Source organism: Gallus gallus, chromosome 1 (assembly GCF_016699485.2).
Source record: "Gallus gallus isolate bGalGal1 chromosome 1, bGalGal1.mat.broiler.GRCg7b, whole genome shotgun sequence".
Lineage (NCBI taxonomy): Eukaryota > Metazoa > Chordata > Aves > Galliformes > Phasianidae > Gallus > Gallus gallus.
This window is the reverse complement of record NC_052532.1, coordinates 84,506,886-84,525,178: the sequence shown is the minus strand read 5'-3', so window position 1 is coordinate 84,525,178 and position 18,293 is coordinate 84,506,886. Positions and strand designations below refer to the sequence as shown.

Below are 18,293 nucleotides of genomic sequence, written 5' to 3'. Positions count from 1 at the left end.
ACTGAACAATAGCTGTTTCTCAGTTACCCAAACAGAGCACAAACACTCAACACTACTTTGATCCCTTGGAGGGAGCAGTGAAAAGGAGGGAGGCAGAAAATAAACAAACCTGATCTCTGTGGGAGAATCTCACAGGAGACAAGAATGCAGGACCGCATTCAACAAACACCAGTTTGCCACGGTCGGTCAGTCTTCCCTGCTGAGCACTCAGGCCCTTTGGCAAGGTAAACTCTTCACCCACAAGAACCAGGCGCTGTTGTCCCCACTAACACCAAGCACTGTCAGAGCAAAATGGTGAAGGACACTCTGAGCCTGGCATGAAAGAGCCATTTCCTCCTGGCAGCACAACGGAGCCCATGGACCCATGGACGGGGTCACTTCCCCACCTCCCTCATGCTCACTATTGCCAAAAATAAGGTTTAAGATTAAATTGGTAAATTGGAAGTTTGAGGGGAAATTTGTGCCAAGCTGCATTTTGTTGCCCTTACTTCCTGTTTATACGTGGGTTGTGAGTGAACGTTCAAAAAGAAACTTTAAATTAGAGGTTTAATTAGTTTGATTGCAAATGTGAAAACATCTGTCCAAATGACATAAAACATTGTTTGGCACAGAAAGGCAGGAGAGTGCTTCACCTTCAAGTGGTAAAGCACGTATTATGGCATCCTAAGCACTAAGCAAACAAAATTATTTGGCAAGCAGAAGGCTGTCAGTCTTTCCTGCCCCTGGAAATACAACTTGTCACTAAAATTCAACCTCTGTGCAGTACAGCGCATCCCCAAATCCCTTCAGAAAGTATTCAGTGATGGACAAATTACTCCTCAAAGGCACTGAGGACCACTGATGCAGAGATTAATTTTAGCTGAGATTAAGTTTTGAAATCAAGTCTGAAAACTGCAGACAACGATGTGCTAGGAAGGACACTGCTCAAGTCACTTACCCATTGCCATGATGCTTCCAAGAATGAGGGCCACATTTACTTGACTCTTCACAAATAAAGGCGTTTCCCAGTGGTAGTCACCCCAGCCACTCCCCAGTGCTGAGCAACCACCCTATCTAAAGCTCTGATGGCTGCTCTTGTCATTTTGTGATACATTTCTCAGAAGAAAGCTAGCTAGGTGGAGGTATCCACATGCTTGCAGGTGTAACCCAGAGGCTTAAGGAACAAAGTCACACAACATGGTAGCAGCACAAGTTTTTTGTTACCAATGTAACACCAGAAATGAAAACAGAAAGCAAATGGCTACCACCTGCAGTGAGCCTCTACTTGGCTGGGCACCAGCTGCCACTTACCTCTGTCTGTGAGCTGGGAGCCAGGGGGGTCCCTGTGGAGGGCTGCTGTACATCTGAACCTGCCAGCGCTCTGCCACGCAGCTGTGCTACTCCTCACTCTGAAGCACGTTAATGGCTGCTTCCATGGCTGTCTGCTGTCCCTATGTTCCTCTGTAGACAGGGAGAGACTCGAGTGAGGTTCAGGAGATCCCAGGTGGGATTGGAACCCCCAGTTCCCAAGACAGGAGCCATCCCTGAGTACACTGCTGTAAATGCTTGGTAACGTGATTAGTTACCAAGGATAATCCTAAAGTAGCTAGAAGTTCCTAGCCAGTCTTGATCTCAAGCCAAAAACATTGCAGAGAATGTAGCTTTTTGGCACCAAATACTTTTAGCAGCGCTCCTCTGGGTGCAAACCACCCAGAGACATCAGGACGCCTACTTTGTGAGTTTTCCAGCAGTCAAGTCCACATGGCAATCTGAGCACTGGCCAGCCCATGCCCTTGGTGCAGTGGGGAGCAGGTCCCCGCAGCTCCCCCATGGAAAGGACTTCAGGACAGAAGAGTTCAGGTCACTTTGATACACTCCTCATGCCTCGTGCGGTTTGGAGAAACCCAGCAGCGAAAAAGCAACATCTTGGCAATTGAAGCCAGTAGAACTAGTCTTTGGGCAAATGTCCTACGGATTGTGAGACACTGGTAAATTATATGTAACCCAAAAACTGATTGCAAAGCAGTCATTTCCCTGTAACAACTGATTAATCAAGGTCTGGTTTCCACCCTTTGCAAAGACCACCTATGATTTCAAGTCTAGACGGGCATCACTCTTTCCATACATTCCTCACCCAATTAGGCTAAACAGCCATTATTTCTTCACACTAATATAAGAATTATGAGTGCTGGTACATTTTGTTTTGTCTTCGGTTTCTGCTGACAAACACAAACAGCCTAAGGGAGGTCCCCAGCTTTCTCAGGAGAAAAGCTCTACCAAAGAGATTATTGAGAAATGTTCTCACTTGAGCTTTGCCCATAAAAATGCATATTTTTTTTTTCCATGGACTCTCTCTCACCCACAGAGAGATCCACATGTGTTCACACACAAGCAGTTAAATATTGTGGCTTGGGATAATTTTCCTTTGCCTTCCAGTTGCTTGCCCCACCCTAGGTAAAGCAAAATATTTACTATCTGAATGACAGGAGCAAAATGATGTACCACACTGCATCTACTAGAGAGGGAGAGACATATGCTTGGCTGTGCATTGGCACACAGCACCTTTTCCTCCCTCTTTCCTCAGACATTCTAACAGTTTAGGTAAATTTTTGCTTACTTCAAGTCTTTGGCTTCTCTAAAGGCACATGCACACATGGATTCACCTGTCATAAACATGTAGACACATTCTTGTTTCTTTCTGACAGAAGCCCAGGAAAATCCCTTTCCAAAGTCAGCTTATCACTCTGCTGACAGATACTTCTGAAAGCACATTGGATCATACTGCATTTGGAGGTCATCCCAAAATTGCTGAGATATGGGTGAAGGGTGTGGAGAATCTTACACTTTGGCTGCATCTTCAGCATGTATTTTTCTCTTCCTGTCTCTGGGATTGTCCTTAAACTGTGCCACTGCAGTCAAAATCTGCTTTTGCTATTCATAAGCTCCAATGGACCTAACCAACAGTTAGGATCTACACACATCTAAAAACCAAGACCAAGGTCTTTAGCAGCTTTTAGGCATTTAAAGACGCTAATAGCTTCCTAGAAGCTGAGAGGCATTTTGCAGGAGCAGACACAAACACATCTTCATCACGCTCATCGAGGCTAATTTTGCCTGACTCTTTCTCCTGTGGGAGCTGCATGGCCACCAACCAGCACGGCCCCTTCCCAGGTTCCTGCAGTGGATCCAAGACCCCGACAGCATGCGTGAGGCCTTTGGGGAGACGCTGACCTCCTCTCACAGCGATGTCAGCCAAGGCCCATTGGGCCCAAGGTCACTCAGTAAATACACCCCCTACTTTCCACTCCACAGCCACTGGCCCCAGCCAAAGTCAATAGATTAGAAGCAATCTGTCATTTCCAGGCCGCGCTGTTTTGGTTACGATGAGTCAAAAAGACTTGAAAGGAAACACAGATGTAGTGAGGTCACCTCATTTCTGGAGCCTTCCTATCTCTCAAAGCTCTGGCTGGATCGCCCTCAGAATTTCCACACAAGCGGGCACATAAAAGCACCTCACATGCGTGCAGCTGTGCCTGCAGGTGCACTGTGAGAGGTTTGGTGGGCACGGGGCTCGGTGGCAAGCACGGAGAGGTTCAGTTCCCTCTACACCGTGGACAGACTGGTGCCTCCCCATAAGAATTTACTTCAATTACTTCCAATGGCTCCCACTTGCACACAAAAACCACATCTTGCAAGAAAAACAGAAAGAAAGATTAAGTCCAAAGGAATTTTACCTATTTCCCTCTCCACTAATTCCACCAAAGCAATTTTTTTTTTTTTTGAAGAAAAAATAAAAAAATTGGCCACCAAAACAGCAAAGTGGCCAAAACAATAATTTAATAACCTCGTTCTTCCAAATCCGCCCTGCCCTTCATACTTTTAGGTTTCAACAACAGCCTCAAATTATCCCGCACCTTGTACTGCTTTTCTTCCAAAGGTTCCATGGCGATTTTCCCATCACACGAGCAATGCTTTTCATCCAGAGCAGACCCCCACAGAGCTGCACGCTCTCCAGCCACAGGGAGCGCTCCCTGCACACTGAGGCCGGCGTCACCCCGCCTGCTGCAGGCAGATGGAGAATAGTTACTAGCTGTGGTATGGAAGGAAAGAGGCCAACAGAAGAGCCCTCCAAGAAGGTCTCTCTGGCCCACGGGCGCAGCTCAAGCTACCAGACGAGCCCCAACGGCTGCCCCGGTGCAGGCTGGCCTTGCACGCGGCCTGAGCTGCACCACAGCCCCGGAGCCTCCGCGCTCCGCTTTCTTCGCCACGCGGCCGCTGCGGCGCGGGAAGGAGCGCGAAGGGCAGCCGTGGGACGTCCGCTCCACCTAGCGTTAGTTCGCCTGCACTGCGCTGCTGCTTCGGCTTGTTTGCCCTCCGTTCTGATTTCTGTGGTTTGCTTTGTCTGTTTAGGATCGTTACTGAAAATATTAACGCTGGTTGTTTTAATGACAACGGCGACAACATGGACGGAGAGAAAAGCCTCCTGAAGAGCAGATGTAGGGAAATGGCAGAATCGCAGAACCACAACTCACAGTCATAGGGGCTGGAAGGGTCCTCTAGCGTCACTGAGTCCAACCCCCCTGCTAAAGCAGGTTGCCTACATCAGGTTGCACAGGAAGGTGTCCAGAGAAGGTTAGAATTTCTCCAGAGGAGACTCCACCACCTCTCTGGGCAGCCCGGGCCACTGCTCTGTCACCCTCACAGTACAGAAGTCCTTCCCGGTGTTTGTATGGAACTTCCTGTGTTCCAGTTTGCACCTGTTGCTCCTTGTCCTGCCACTGGGCACCACTGAAAAGAGCCTGGCCCCATCCATTTGACTCCTGCACTTTAGATGTTTATAAAAAGTGCAGAAATACCCTCTCAGCCTTCTCCAGACAGAAGAGTCCCAGGTTTCTCAGCCTTTCCTCATAAGGGTGATGTTCCAGATCCCTCGTCATCTTTGTTACCCTCCACTGGACTCTTTCTAGGAGATTCCTGTCTTTCTTGAAACAAGGAGCCCAGAACTGGACACAGGCCTCACCAGGGCAGAGTAGAGGGAGAGGATCACCTCCCTCAACCTCCTGGCCGTGCTCATTTAATGCACCCCAGGATACCATGGGCCTTCTTGGCCACAAAGGCACACTGCTGACTCATGGCCAACCTGTTGTCAACCAGGACCCCCAGGTCCCTCTTGGGAAAGCTTCTCTCCAGCAGGTCAGCCCCTAACCTGTACAGATGCATGCAGTTATTCCTCCCCAGGTGCAAGGCTCTACACTTGCTCTTGTGGAACTTCATCAGGTTCCTCTCTGCCCAACTCTCCAGTCTGTCCAGGTCTTGTTTGTCAGCCACTCCTCCCAGCTTTGTATCATCAGCAGACGTGGTGGACTTCATCCCTTCATTCATGTTGTTGATGAAGATGTTAAACAAGACCAGGCCCAGCACTGACCCCTGGGGAACACCACTAGTTACAGGCCTCCAGCCAGACTCTGCACCACTGATGACAGCCCTCTGAGCTCTGCCAGTCAGACACTTCTCAATCCACCTCACTGCCCACTCATCTATCCCGCATTTTCTAAGTTTCATTACAAAGATGTTATAGGAGATGATGCCAAACCTTGCTGAAGTCAAGGTACACACCATCCACTGCTCTCCCATCATACACCCAGCTGCTGATTACATCCTTGTTTTCTACACAGTTTTAAATTACCCTTTCTCGATAATAATGACATACTAATCATTATTGAAAGATTAGATTTCAGAGAAAGTGAGGGATAATGTTCTATAAGAGCAGGCCCTTCTCCAAATGCAAATTAACAGAGAACTCAAAGCAGGAGCAAAACACAAGAATTAAGCGAGATGTCACTACATGGTCCAACGCCTTCATAACAGCAGAAAACAATCTCTGCCAACTGTGATTTTTTCTGTTTTCCCACAGGTGATGGCCGTGCTGCTCATTCCCACACAGCTGTTGGCAGTGGCTGTTGCCATTTCCCTGCAGCTGGTGAGGTCCACTCAGGGTGGTGTCTACTATGGAATCAAGCAGCTGCCACCCCAGGTGCCCCAGTACCAAGCCCTCGGACAACAAGTACCTCACATGCCGCTGGGCAAGGAAGGCATCCCGATGCAGCACATGGGCAAGGAGGTGCCACACATGCAGTATGGCAAAGAGTACCCCCACCTGCCTCAGTACATGAAGGAGGTTCCCCAGGTGCCAATGCTCGGCAAGGACATGGCTCCCAAGAAGGAAAAAGGTAGGCATGTCCCTCACCAGTCTGGCTCTGTCACACTCCACACATCAGTGTTTGCCCCTGGTTGAGTGGGCTGCTGTCAGCTGGATGTGGCGTAGATTTGCTTTTCTGACTCTCTAAGTCATCTTTCTGTTGATTATCTATGGGACTGAGGTGTTGAACACACAGGACTTACTGCACAACTCTGCACCTACCAGCATTTTCAGTATTCAGTATTCAGTAAAGAAAGTTTGGAAAATATGAGGATATTTAAGAAAGCAACAAAAAACATCCAAACTAGCAATGCCCACACAACCCTTCTGGGGACAGCATGTGTCTGCGTGACCTCAGCTGGTTAATGCTTTGTGTTTTAGAATTTCAGAGTAACCACAGTCTCCACTGGTTTCAGTGGCAGAGGGAGGATTTCAGGGTCTATTTCTGGAGTATCTGGACAAGAATAACTCTCTGCGGTAAAACCAACCTGTCTTGTGAGCAAAGGAGTTTCTCTGCGTGCATAAAACACAAAATGTGCAGAGAGAGGGTTTCCCCGTCCCAAAGAACAGTCAAATCTTTTGCCCCGAAACCTCTTCTCTCCTTTCATTGAACCCCAAACCTCTCACTTCCATTACAGAACAAAAAAGCAGCCAGAACCCAGCACAACCGCTCCCAGGTGGCACCACCTTCACCTGAAATGCTGCATGATCGCATACACAAATAAAAACGTGGTTTGGGATAATAGAAAGCATTTAATCAAGTGTTTAAAGGGAGCTCTAATCAGCCATGCCTAGGCCAAAAACTTTTGCGAGCTTAGCAATGCTGAGTGAGGCTGCAGGTTTCCACTAACGTCTTAAAGGGAACTAAAGCCTTGGTGAAAGTGCAGTCATACCAACACATAAATTTCTTATTGATACAGCCTTATTTTATTGATCTTGCTTATGTATGCCCTTCCAGCAACAGTAATCTTATGCCAAAACTACCCCTACCACACAATCACACCACGCAGCTTCTGCATCCTTCTGAAACACACAAGTTAGTCTATAGTAATACAGGAGAAAAGTCAGATTTCACTGCTTCGTATTGTACACATGGAAAATGCCATTAAATGGCTCTCATGGGAAAAAAAAAAAGCAAACAGAGAGGATGCAAAACAATTCTTTCATATAAACAGAAACACACAAGTTGGAAGTAAGCAAAACAGCAAGAACATCCTCTTAATTGCAAACATCAGCCAGTAATTTTCTGGACTTTTCCAGCTACCACAAAACCAAGAGGTACCATATGAAGCACGCTCAGTTCAAAATTGCCTTTGTGTTTTACAAGAGCTGTGAATACATTCACACTCCTACCTTTTCCTTTTTCTTTTTTCCCCTACCCAGAAATACCCATGCGCAGCTTGAGGGGCGAGCAAGGTCCCCCTGGTGAGCCTGGACCAAGAGGACCACCAGGGCCACCAGGATTACCAGGTCATGGCGTGCCAGGAGCCAAAGGAAAACCGGGTCCACAAGGATATCCAGGAATTGGGAAGCCGGGTTTGCCAGGGATGCCTGGGAAACCAGGGGTGATGGGACCACCTGGGCCAAGAGGAGAGATGGGGCCGAAAGGAGAGGTTGGGCCCATGGGGATACCGGGGCCACAGGGACCACCAGGACCTCATGGACTCCCAGGGATAGGGAAAGCGGGTGCTCCGGGGCTGCAGGGACAGCCAGGACCAAAGGGTGAACCTGGGATGAAAGGGCCCCCAGGGGTCCCTGGGATCCCTGGTCCAAAAGGGGAGAAGGGTGTTGGGATCCCGGGTTTGCCAGGGCTGAAGGGCCCACCTGGGCTGCCCGGTCCCCCCGGCCCTGTGGGTCTGCCAGGGGTGGGGAAGCCAGGTATGGTGGGGTTCCCTGGCCCTCAGGGCCCTGTGGGTAAACCTGGTCCCCCAGGTGAGCTAGGGCTGCAGGGGCCTCCGGGTGTCCCTGGGATGCAAGGACCTCCCGGCCTGCCTGGCGTTGGCAAACCCGGCCAAGATGGCATCCCTGGTCAGCCAGGTTTCCCAGGTGGCAAAGGGGAGCAAGGCTTGCCAGGCTTGCCAGGCCCTCCTGGTCTCCCCGGGGTTGGTAAGCCAGGCTTCCCCGGCCCCAAAGGTGAGCGTGGGGTAGGTGGCCTGCCTGGTCCTCTGGGGCCCAAGGGGGAGAAAGGCCATGCAGGGCCACCAGGCATGGGGGGGCCACCAGGGGAGCCAGGACAACCAGGCCTGCCGGGCATCATGGGCCCCCCAGGTGCCGTCGGTTTCCCAGGACCCAAAGGAGAAGGCGGCGCTGTGGGGCCACCAGGACCAGTGGGCCCCAAAGGCGAACCAGGCCTGCAGGGGTTCCCAGGGAAGCCAGGCTTTCCCGGGGAAGTGGGAGCACCTGGGCTGAGGGGGCTGCCAGGCCCCACTGGGCCCAAGGGAGAAGCAGGACACAAGGGCTTGCCGGGGCTGCCGGGCGTCCCAGGGCTTGTGGGGCCGAAGGGTGAGCCGGGGCTGCCTGGTGCGCAGGGCCTTCAGGGCCCCTCGGGTATCCCAGGCATTGCAGGGCCCAGTGGCCCTATTGGCCCCCCAGGGCTGCCAGGGGCCAAGGGGGAGCCTGGCCAACCCGGTCCTCCTGGCTTTCCTGGCGTGGGAAAACCTGGGGCTGCAGGGCTGCAGGGCCCTCCAGGGAAGCCTGGGGCACTTGGTCCCCCTGGCCAGCCAGGCCTCCAGGGGCCTCCCGGTCCCCCTGGGCCACCTGGACCCCCAGTAATCATCCCCCCGACTCCACCGGCTGCGGGACAGTACCTGCCCGAGGTGGGGCCAGGGATAGATGGCCTCAAGCCCCCCTACGGCTATGCAGGCAAGAAGGGCAAGGCCGGCGGCGCTGTCTACGAGATGCCTGCATTCACGGCAGAGCTCCTCACTCCCTTCCCCCGGGTCGGTGTGCCCGTGAAGTTTGACAAGCTCCTCTACAACGGCCGGCAGAACTACAACCCTGCAACAGGGATCTTCACCTGTGAGATCCCTGGGATCTACTACTTTGCCTACCACGTTCACTGTAAAGGTGCGAGCGTCTGGGTGGCTTTGTTCAAGAACAACGAGCCACTGATGTACACCTACGATGAGTACAAGAAGGGCTTCCTGGACCAAGCCTCTGGGAGTGCTGTTGTTCAGCTGATGCCCGGAGACAAGGTTTACGTTCAAATGCCATCCGAGCAGGCAGCAGGACTCTATGCCGGGCAATACGTTCACTCATCTTTTTCAGGATATTTATTGTATCCCATGTAGAACGAAAACCAGACACAAACACACACACACACACAAATCTAAACCTTTCTTCTCTGCTTCAAACTCTCATACCACAAAAGATGCATTTAATGACCGTTTTGGACCATTTTGTTAAAAAAAAATACAAAATTTAACATGCACAGCTAGATATAAAAAAAAAAAGCAAGTGTGGTGAACATATTTAAAGGCGTGTATCAGGTTCATAAACAGTTGTTTCGCACCCAAGGGGGACATATTAGCTGTACATTATATATTTCTGTGATGCCGTGCTTCATTTCATCACAATAATGCAGTACTAAGGTTCAAATCAGTTTATGTCACTCACTCCTGTTGTGTATTCGACTGATGCATTGACCATAGTAATGAGATGAAAAACAGCGACTGAGAACAGAGTAGGTCAGTCTCGAATTACATGGAAAAAAATGAGTGGCTTTTTATTTGTCTGGGGGGATTCTGGTGGTGGTTGGTGGGGTTTTTTTGACAGCAGGGCTGCCTGACAAGCGGAGGTTCTCTTACCAGAGAGCTTTCCTTCTCTTCCCTCTATGTAAGATATACCTGCAGGTTCGTTATTGTTTTTTCCTGAGCGATTTGTTTATTGTGGAAAAGGAATACTGACAGCAGAACGGTTCCCTGAAAGCTGTCTCCTGGGGTCTGTGGACTCAGCACACCGCTTTACTCCAGCAGGCACTGGGTTCACCTCCAAACACCACAGCACCTTCCAAAAGCCTCCATCTGTACTCGCACTGTTGAAGCAGATGCGGTAGATCAGAGAAAACGTAAGGACTTCGCTGTTTGCATTATGCCACGTGATTAAGACATCTTGGCCGACACGTGGCGATGCAGCAGGGTGGTATAAATTAGCACGGATTCCTGCGTTCGTGCTAAAAACCCGCAGTCTGTCCAGCTTGCAAAAAGGACACACGTATTCTGCCACTCGGCCAAAACGGAATCAGTTTACTCTTCCGTGACTAGGCAAAGCAGAAGTAGCTCTGTTTGCTAATTAACTAACTCATCGCCTGAGATCAACCAATAACCTTATCCGCAGTGCTGATCACACAAAGTTATCCGACAACTTCGTTTTATCTAGCGGCTGATTTCCAGTCCCTGTTTATACGTTACCAGTTGTCTAGGAGAATCTGCAGGCCTCCATCTTTTCTGTATCTGGGAAAAGCGGCTTTTATGCAAGAACTGTCTGTTCATCAATGGTGCTAATCTCACCTCAAGAGTATTAATTTAAAAACGACAGTGTCCTTCTCTGTGTTTCCCTGTCCAGTGCTGCACGTCATACACTTACGTTAGTTGAAAGAGTTAATTGCTCCTCACTTCTTCCATGTCTTAGCTAACGCTACCGCTTTTGATTCAAAAAATGAACTAGAGTTTTCACGCAGAACTAAAATTGGATTTAACTGGCATTACTGTTATTTAAATACAGAGTTTAATGCAGTCTGACATTGACTAAGGACTCCAGTGATATAATGTGGTGCTTTATCTCAGAAGTTTTATGGAACGTTGGCAGGAACGGACGGACAGCTTACCAGCCACTGGTGACTTTGGTATGTTTCCAGAATATATGAGATATGTCAAAAGCAAATAATTTTGTATTTAAAATTTTTGTACTGATTTGAAAAAAAAAAATATCTTATTAAATATCTTGGAAAAAAAAAAAAAAAAAGAAAGAAAAAGAAAAAGGGATCCTCTCTTCATTAAGCGAGGTTGTTAGAAGGAACGTTCAACCCGCCAACTTCACGTACCAGGCCACAAGGACTGATTTTCCTCCAGCCCCGCCGTGGTGGCATGGTTTGCTCAGCACACAGCAGGGTTAGGGCTGGGACAGCACGGTGCAGAACTGCCACTGAAAAAGGGGTTATGAGAGGAGGGGAGCGGAGAGATCAGATGTCCATGAGATGTGCTGGTAGGTGGCCGAACTCGGCCAAAAAGCCAAAGTTGGCTGTGGGACGCCAGGCTAGGAGACGTGCGCTACATCCCTACAGTGAGGAAACAACTTTTCACACTCAATCCACCTCCCCACACACTGCTGTTCACCCATGGCAAGAAGCTGGTGTGAAAGTGGCAACTAAATTTGTCACTGATCTAGGTCAGTGATAAACTGCAGTTCCACTGCACAGAGTAAGTTACAGCCCAGGGTGTGCCGCCCCTGACCTTGTTTCAATGATGAGCATTTCCTCCACGCCGGTGAATTCCTGAAAGGGCACTACCAAAATGAATACGTTAAATACCCACCACTTGTGGCAGGAAGCTGCTTTTTGAATCGCCCTGAAGCTGCTGGCGCAGCAGGAGAGAAAAGAGAAAAGAAAAAGAGTGGAACATTGCAATCAGTGCCCATCCCTTCCTATCTAAAGTCCTTCATCACACACCATCTTCTTAGTTAAACATCATTCATTTTAGCATTCTCCTGAAAGAAACAAGTAAGATAAGCTCAGAAAGCCATGAAACGGTCTCAGGAGGACGTTTGTCTTGATCTTACCCACAAATACCACGTCCAGTTTTGCTGTTCGTCAGCCCAGAGCAATATTTCTACCTGCAGCACAGCTTGGCGTAACCAAGGTTCAAGCATTTTAAGCCCTGTTTGCCCTTCTAACCATAAAGGTTTGTTCTGAAACGTGATACCGCGTCTGACAGAGCTGTATTTGCTTTACACAGCACTAATAATGGGATTGGGCACACACAGCACAGACCTTGTTAAAACAAAAAAGCTTGAAGGTAACTTTTTAATACCATTTATTCGCAGAAAAATAATCGCTTTCCAGCTGTAGCATTCAAAATTTCACTTGAAACATCTGTAAGAAAGCCTTCAACACACAGTCGACGCTTTAAAGGCACATGAACTTCAGACAAATGGCAAATAAAATTATGAAGTACTATAATCTATATCAGAAACAGACGTTGAGCTTTGCATTGTCTTAAGATCAGGCACCACTTAAAAGTGACAGTACTTTATTACCTGCCAGGGCACTGCTAAAGAAAGGAATCCCGGCGCAGGAAACAAGAAGTACCACATACTGATCAGTAAACACCAAAGCTGGGATTTGCATTATTCTCAACACGCAGCCGTGAGAAATGTGATTTAGCTGAATCTGTCAGGCACTGTCCAGTTCATATTCAGTGCAATAACTTGCGACCTTCCTTATCTTGTATCTCAGAATTTCCTTTAATGATTACGGTAATTAAACAGGCACTCTAAGGGTCTGGGCCAAGTAGAACTTGGGCTGATGGATGTTATCCAGGTTACTGCTTGCGTGCACTTTGGAACTTTAGAGTGAGGTCTTTCTAACGGTGCAGCACTTTGTAGGCTTAGCAGATAAAACACGGGAGCACCTTTGCTGCAAGATGTTGCTGCTGTGAGCTTCAGCCCACTGCTGGGGAAGAGGAAGAGAGGAAGCAGTGGTGAAACAGTCTGACTTTGCAATAGATACAGAAAGAAACTTCACGGGCTACTTGGTACCTGTGGAGTCACACTGCTACAGACATGAAAACAGGGCTTGAGCACCTTGGGATTCACAATTTGACACCTTCTCCACTGATCAACACAACGGGCAGCTTTCAAAGGAAAATTTCAGTGCAGAAACCTTGCCTCCAGGAAAGGCAAAAAACAAGAAGTATTTGAGGTATGCATTATTGCCCTCTCCTTTTTTTATAATAAAATCTTAAAGCCCCGAGGCTAACCCTTGATATTACACGCTGCCATTGAAAACGTGGACACGGATATAATAGGCACCACGATCTGCAGACATTATTGACAAAGCAAATACATTAATTCCTGCCTTCAAGAAGTCCACATAGAAGCGCTGTCTGTTCTCAAGGCAGAATAGCAGAAATGGCCATGTGAGGTGGGGTGACATTGACAAAGCAGGGCCGGTATACACAGAACCCTACCAAAAAACATTAAGGGAGAAAACCAATGAATCAGATAGCTCACTGCTAATTGCTGAAGATAAAAGCTGCTGGGCTGCAAGCTGTGCTTGTTAAAAGAAAAAAAAAACAGTGCCTATTGTTTATGAATACTATCAAATCTTGCCTCAGTCCCGAGCAAACAGGTCTGGCTCTGAACTTCGCTGAGAGTCACCCTGCCATGACTGCGGCCTCAGCCCATGCAGACTCGGTGTTCCCCCAGGAGAGAGAGCACAGGAGTACTGCCTAATTATGGGAAGGGGAAAGCCATAAACACGGGAAGACTCACTGAGGAGAAATAAAAAAATAGCAGCTGATAGGGAGAAATGCCTGCAGGCAGCATTCACAATATCAGATGTCAGAAAAGAAGCTTAGAGAGACCATAATGCCCATGTGATTAAAAATGAGAATAAAGGAGACTACTTTAAGTAAAAAAGGAATTTGGGGACACCGTCTGTTTGCCACGAGGTCCTTTTTTACAGTTATTTCATCTGTGGGCACCAAGGGGATGCAGCCCCCACCTCTGCCCTAGGCATAGTGAGACTCCCACAAGGGAAGTTCAGCACTGCCAGCCGCATGAAACACCCTGCCTTGGCCTTTTGTTTCCTTGTGGAGCTGCTGTCAGTGGTGTGAATCAGTGCAGGGCTGGTGCTGCACAGTCACGCACAAACCTTTTTAAATGACTGAGGGAAACATGAGACACAAATGCTGATAGAGCTAAAGGCAGCATCGCTGTTTTCTGGTGCAGAACTCCCCCTATTTCTGCTCGGATTTTTAAGTAAGACCACTTCTGCCACTTTATCATAGAATGGCCTGGGTTAAAAAAGACCACAACAGTCACCCCCCTGCTATGTGCAGGGTCACCAACCACCAGACCAGGCTGCCCAGAGCCACATCCGGCCTGGCCTTGAATGCCTCCAGGGATGGGGCATCCACAACCTCCTTGGGCAACCTGTTCCAGTGCGTCACCACCCTGTGTGTGAAAAACTTCCTCCTAATATCTAACCTAAACCTCCTCTGTCTGAGTTTAAAACCATTCCCCCTTGTCCTATCATTATCAACCCATGCAAACAGTCATTCCCCCTTCCTGTTTATATGCTCCCTTCAAGTACTTCTGGTTTCCTCCACTTCTGCAGCACAGGCACCTGCCCTGATGCCTCCCACGTGCCCCTCTTCTCCCTGTTGCCACCTGCACACAGCTGTTCGAGAGGCCCCTCCATGCAGAAGCACCATTGTGGCTGAACTGCCACTTCCTTGTACCATGCTGAGATGCACATTTTTATGACATCTGCAGTTACTTTAAATATGTCCCATTTGCTTGAAACCAAACAGAAGCCAGGAGTCACTAAGTAAAAAAAAAAAGTGCACAGTAGCACAAGCCATCTCTTCTTTGGCAGTGGCTTGCCTCCAAAGTCACAATGCACTCAGCAGCTGCCAAGCGGCAGAGCTAAGGAGCTAAAAAGGAAGCTATCAGGACTTTTTTTAATCACCTATTGTGCTCTGCAAGAGAAATAAGAAAAGGATATGATGGCTCTTCGGTCACTTCAGTGCTTACTCCTCTACACTGCTGCAGCAAAGGAACTGTGGTCAGTACTCCTGTAACGCGCAGCTCCTGAAAAAGACAACACTGTGCTCATGACCTGCTGGAGGCTTGAGATCATATTTTAATTGCCTGCACTGGTCCCAGAGGTACTACATCTCTGTGTCTTTTTATTAAAAAGCAACAGAGTTTTTCTATCAACTTTGAAGCCTTTTTTGAAGCAGATTTTTGTGCTTTCTTCAGGTATGATCAGTACGTAACTATAAGGTCTTTCAAAAAACCTGACATTATAAAAAGATACATAAATACATCCTGTGAAAGATCTAGAATGGAGTTTTACTTGTTCTTTCATCTTTGAAAGTTGTCAAGTGCATTCCCAGGCAAATATAACTTATTTGGTAGGGCTGTCTGAAACAAACCAATACGGGAAACACAACCTTCCCAACATATGTCTCAATTAAACTCCCATATAAATGCCTACTGATTTAGCTCAGCCACATCATTTAAACCTATAAGTAAAAACAAGAGAGGTAAACGGAAGCCGAACAATAATTCAGCTGTTGCAATCTTACATAGTCCCTGGCACATTCTGCTGCCAAAGACAGGAACGTTTATTGTTTGTAGTGATGCATTTCAGAGTTGTAGAGTTGTAAATGCTTTGCAGCATGCGAAAAAGGGGATTACATTTGGAAAAATATATTGTCATTCTTGCAGGAGAACAGAAGGATATACTGGATCCTACCCTGGAGGTCTGGAAATCCAAAAAACAGTGTCTCTATGGTAAAACTCAAATGTGAACATCTCCATCTGAGCTCATGTTCCTGTTGTCATTTGGGGGAAGCAAGAGACACAAGTAATCAAGACAAAGCTTTGGTCTTCAAACTCCCTCTGTTCTAAGGGAAGTCAAAAACTGTAAAATTTATTGGAAGCACAGCACAGGTCATATGTTTTTATCCATAAACCAGTACAACACGAGCACTGGCAATGCCAACATCTCCAGTAAACAGACCAAAGGGTCTTCACCTTTGGCACACACAGACAGCAGTTCAGAGTCGATGACCAGTGCAGGTTGTGGCTTCTTCACAGAAGATGGATGGATGAGTCCTCTGCTCAGGAGGAGAGCAGACTAAAGTCTGTATGTTCCGCATGTTTCCCCTTCTCCCAAACGCATAGTAATGACTTCAAGGCATTGCTTTTAAAGCCACTTTTGTATTACAAGAAAGATTCAAGCATTGACATCCATCCACTACTTAAATAGTTGTCTCAGTCCCTTAACAGTGTAATCCTTCTGGAGGACGTTAGAAAAGAAGGTATTCCAGAGAAGTAATCGTTTGGAAAAAAGTTCTTGCTGATAAATAAGTAATGTGAATCACATTTTTATACATCCCTGATACTTTCAGCTGAAAGTTTTGTGTTTTTCCCATTAAATAGCTTCACAGAAATTCAGTTAGCTCTGCTTAGAATAGTCCATTATCCTCTGGCTTAGAAGAAGCTTCTGCCTTATGAGGTTTCCTTGCTGTTTTTCAACAGTAAACAGTTACGTTGCACTTAAAAAATAAAAATGTCATACAAAAAATAAAAAGATTCTGAAATCTTGAAAGTAGTGACTGTTCTTCATATTTTCCATCCAGCTTTCACGTCAAGTTGACCACAAAGTTCTTGTCTATAAGCTTCTTCAAGAATTTCTGCTCAGCACTGATGTCATGGTATTCATTCTAAAGAGACGTGAGGGAATAACCATCATTAAAAAACTGAATTCAATGTATTACCAGAAATATCACTTCAGATGCTAAGAGCTGGGGAAAAGACTTCTTAGTATTGGCTGTAGTACAGTCTTCCAAGAAAACTGATGAGGGACCCTCCAGCTCAAAACTAGACTAGACTTTCTATTAGGACGCAAACCAAACTGATAAGGAAATGGTCTCATGGACATCCTTCCTTTACCAGCTCTCCCACCTCGTCTCTGCACTCATAGGCAACGGCTGCTTAACCACATTTGCAACATAAGCAATAAGAAAACAAGTAGTTCTCAAAGCGCGCTCATTTGCAGCTTAAACGTGTCCTGCCAGTCAGCTTTCCAACAAGCCAAAACTAACTCATTTTCAGTGCTCTATCATGCAGGATCCTGAATAAATAAGAGATCACCGAGGTTAGTGGGGGACAGCACAAGGAAACCCACAAGGCATCTACTGCAGACAGCAGAGAATGCAAAGAACCTGGTACATCAGGTTAGCTTACTGGAAATCTTGGACTCCTAATCCAATAAATTAAAACAAACATAATGTAAACGTCACATAAAAGATTATACATGTATAATATTTAGAACTCAATGTTACTACAGAATTGCTGACAAGGTACTAGCTTTTGGTTTTTTTAAAGCTTCAAGATTTTATAAACATCATAGACGCCTATCCTGCTAGTGATCAGCCTTACCCAAGCCTTGGATAAATAAATAAAAATAAAAAGCACCTTCAGAGAGGAACCTCAAAATAAAGGTGAGTTCGGTGTCAAAGAAACATCACCTTCGAGCAGAGGGCACCTAGGACTCCTCAGAGAGATATGATGTCCTATGGACGTTGCCTCATCCTTCCTCTTCAGGAAAGGGAGGAGGAGATACAATAGGTCCTACATGGAACCAATGTAGCACACTGGGTGTGCATGTGGAAGAGAAAACTGTTCACATTGAGATAAAGGGCTGAGATTAAGATGCTTGGAGTACAGAGCTGAAGGCAAGAGCAGAGACAAAAAACAGACATAGCTGTAGCAAAGCCCTTTTCTGCAGGAGCAAGAGGCTTTGCTGATGTCTGCCAGCCTCCTGCCGCTTCCTCCCCTGGTGAGCTGTGGCTTCTGCCTTCTGGAAGTGCTTCCTTCTTCTCCTATCCCTTCTTACGAGCTGCTTTTCTTTTCTGCTTTTCATTTCTGAAATTCATCTCTCTTCCTAACTGCAAGTTTATAAGTCTTTCACTCCTTCCTTTGTCCTTCAATCTCCTTATTAAAGAAATGTCATAACTATGATCACTTTTGCAAGTAGCTGCCAAAGAAAAAGAATGGAAATGTGAACAAGTGTCTACTCACGTTCTAACAGTGCTAGCAAATATGCCTCTACAAACAAGAGCTGTGCAGCCATCATTAAAGGAAAACAGAACACACAAATGGACAAATTAACACAGACACACTACAAAATGAAGTATAGCTCAAGGGACACAAATATCATTATCCACATTTTTCAGAAGCAACAGCAGAGATTAAGAGACTTTAAGCAATAAAAACCTCACGAGCAGCAGAGAAGATGGGAAACCTTTCTAACCTGCAGTTCCTTTTATCTAACTGCATTGCCAGCTGTATTTCCCTAAGCACGCTCCTCAGCATAAACAAA

General features: G+C 47.1%; 3 protein-coding genes across 38 annotated transcripts in view; 1 reads left to right on the top strand and 2 right to left on the bottom strand.

Moving 5' to 3' along the window:
- The window catches only part of DCBLD2 (discoidin, CUB and LCCL domain containing 2), a 310,431-nt gene extending 306,186 nt beyond the window's left edge, over positions 1-4,245 (bottom strand). The window contains exons 1-2 of the mRNA XM_046939846.1: positions 3,894-4,245; positions 1,291-1,440 (exon numbers count right to left, since the gene is read on the bottom strand). The gene's annotated coding sequence lies outside the window, so the exon portion shown is untranslated. The remainder of the gene's footprint in view (positions 1-1,290; positions 1,441-3,893) is intronic.
- Positions 1-13,457, top strand: part of COL8A1 (collagen type VIII alpha 1 chain) — an 89,131-nt gene extending 75,674 nt beyond the window's left edge. For 3 of the 4 annotated variants that reach the window (XM_004938241.5, XM_040697994.2, XM_015296025.4), the window contains 2 exons: positions 5,894-6,209; positions 7,562-9,529. In XM_004938241.5, coding sequence (XP_004938298.1) covers positions 5,897-6,209; positions 7,562-9,468 — 2,220 coding nt within the window. In that variant the 5' untranslated portion in view covers positions 5,894-5,896 and the 3' untranslated portion in view covers positions 9,469-9,529. Of the gene's footprint in view, positions 1-5,893; positions 6,210-7,561 lie in introns of all 4 variants that reach the window. The other variant, NM_001293134.2, reaches the window with a different exon arrangement.
- The window catches only part of ST3GAL6 (ST3 beta-galactoside alpha-2,3-sialyltransferase 6), a 45,418-nt gene continuing 39,308 nt past the window's right edge, over positions 12,184-18,293 (bottom strand). For 21 of the 33 annotated variants that reach the window (XM_015295693.4, XM_040703247.2, XM_046899249.1 and 18 more), the window contains one exon: positions 12,191-16,632. In XM_015295693.4, coding sequence (XP_015151179.2) covers positions 16,552-16,632 — 81 coding nt within the window. In that variant the 3' untranslated portion in view covers positions 12,191-16,551. Of the gene's footprint in view, positions 16,633-18,293 lie in introns of all 33 variants that reach the window. The other 12 variants (NM_204479.2, NM_001396133.1, NM_001396127.1 and 9 more) reach the window with 1 other exon arrangement.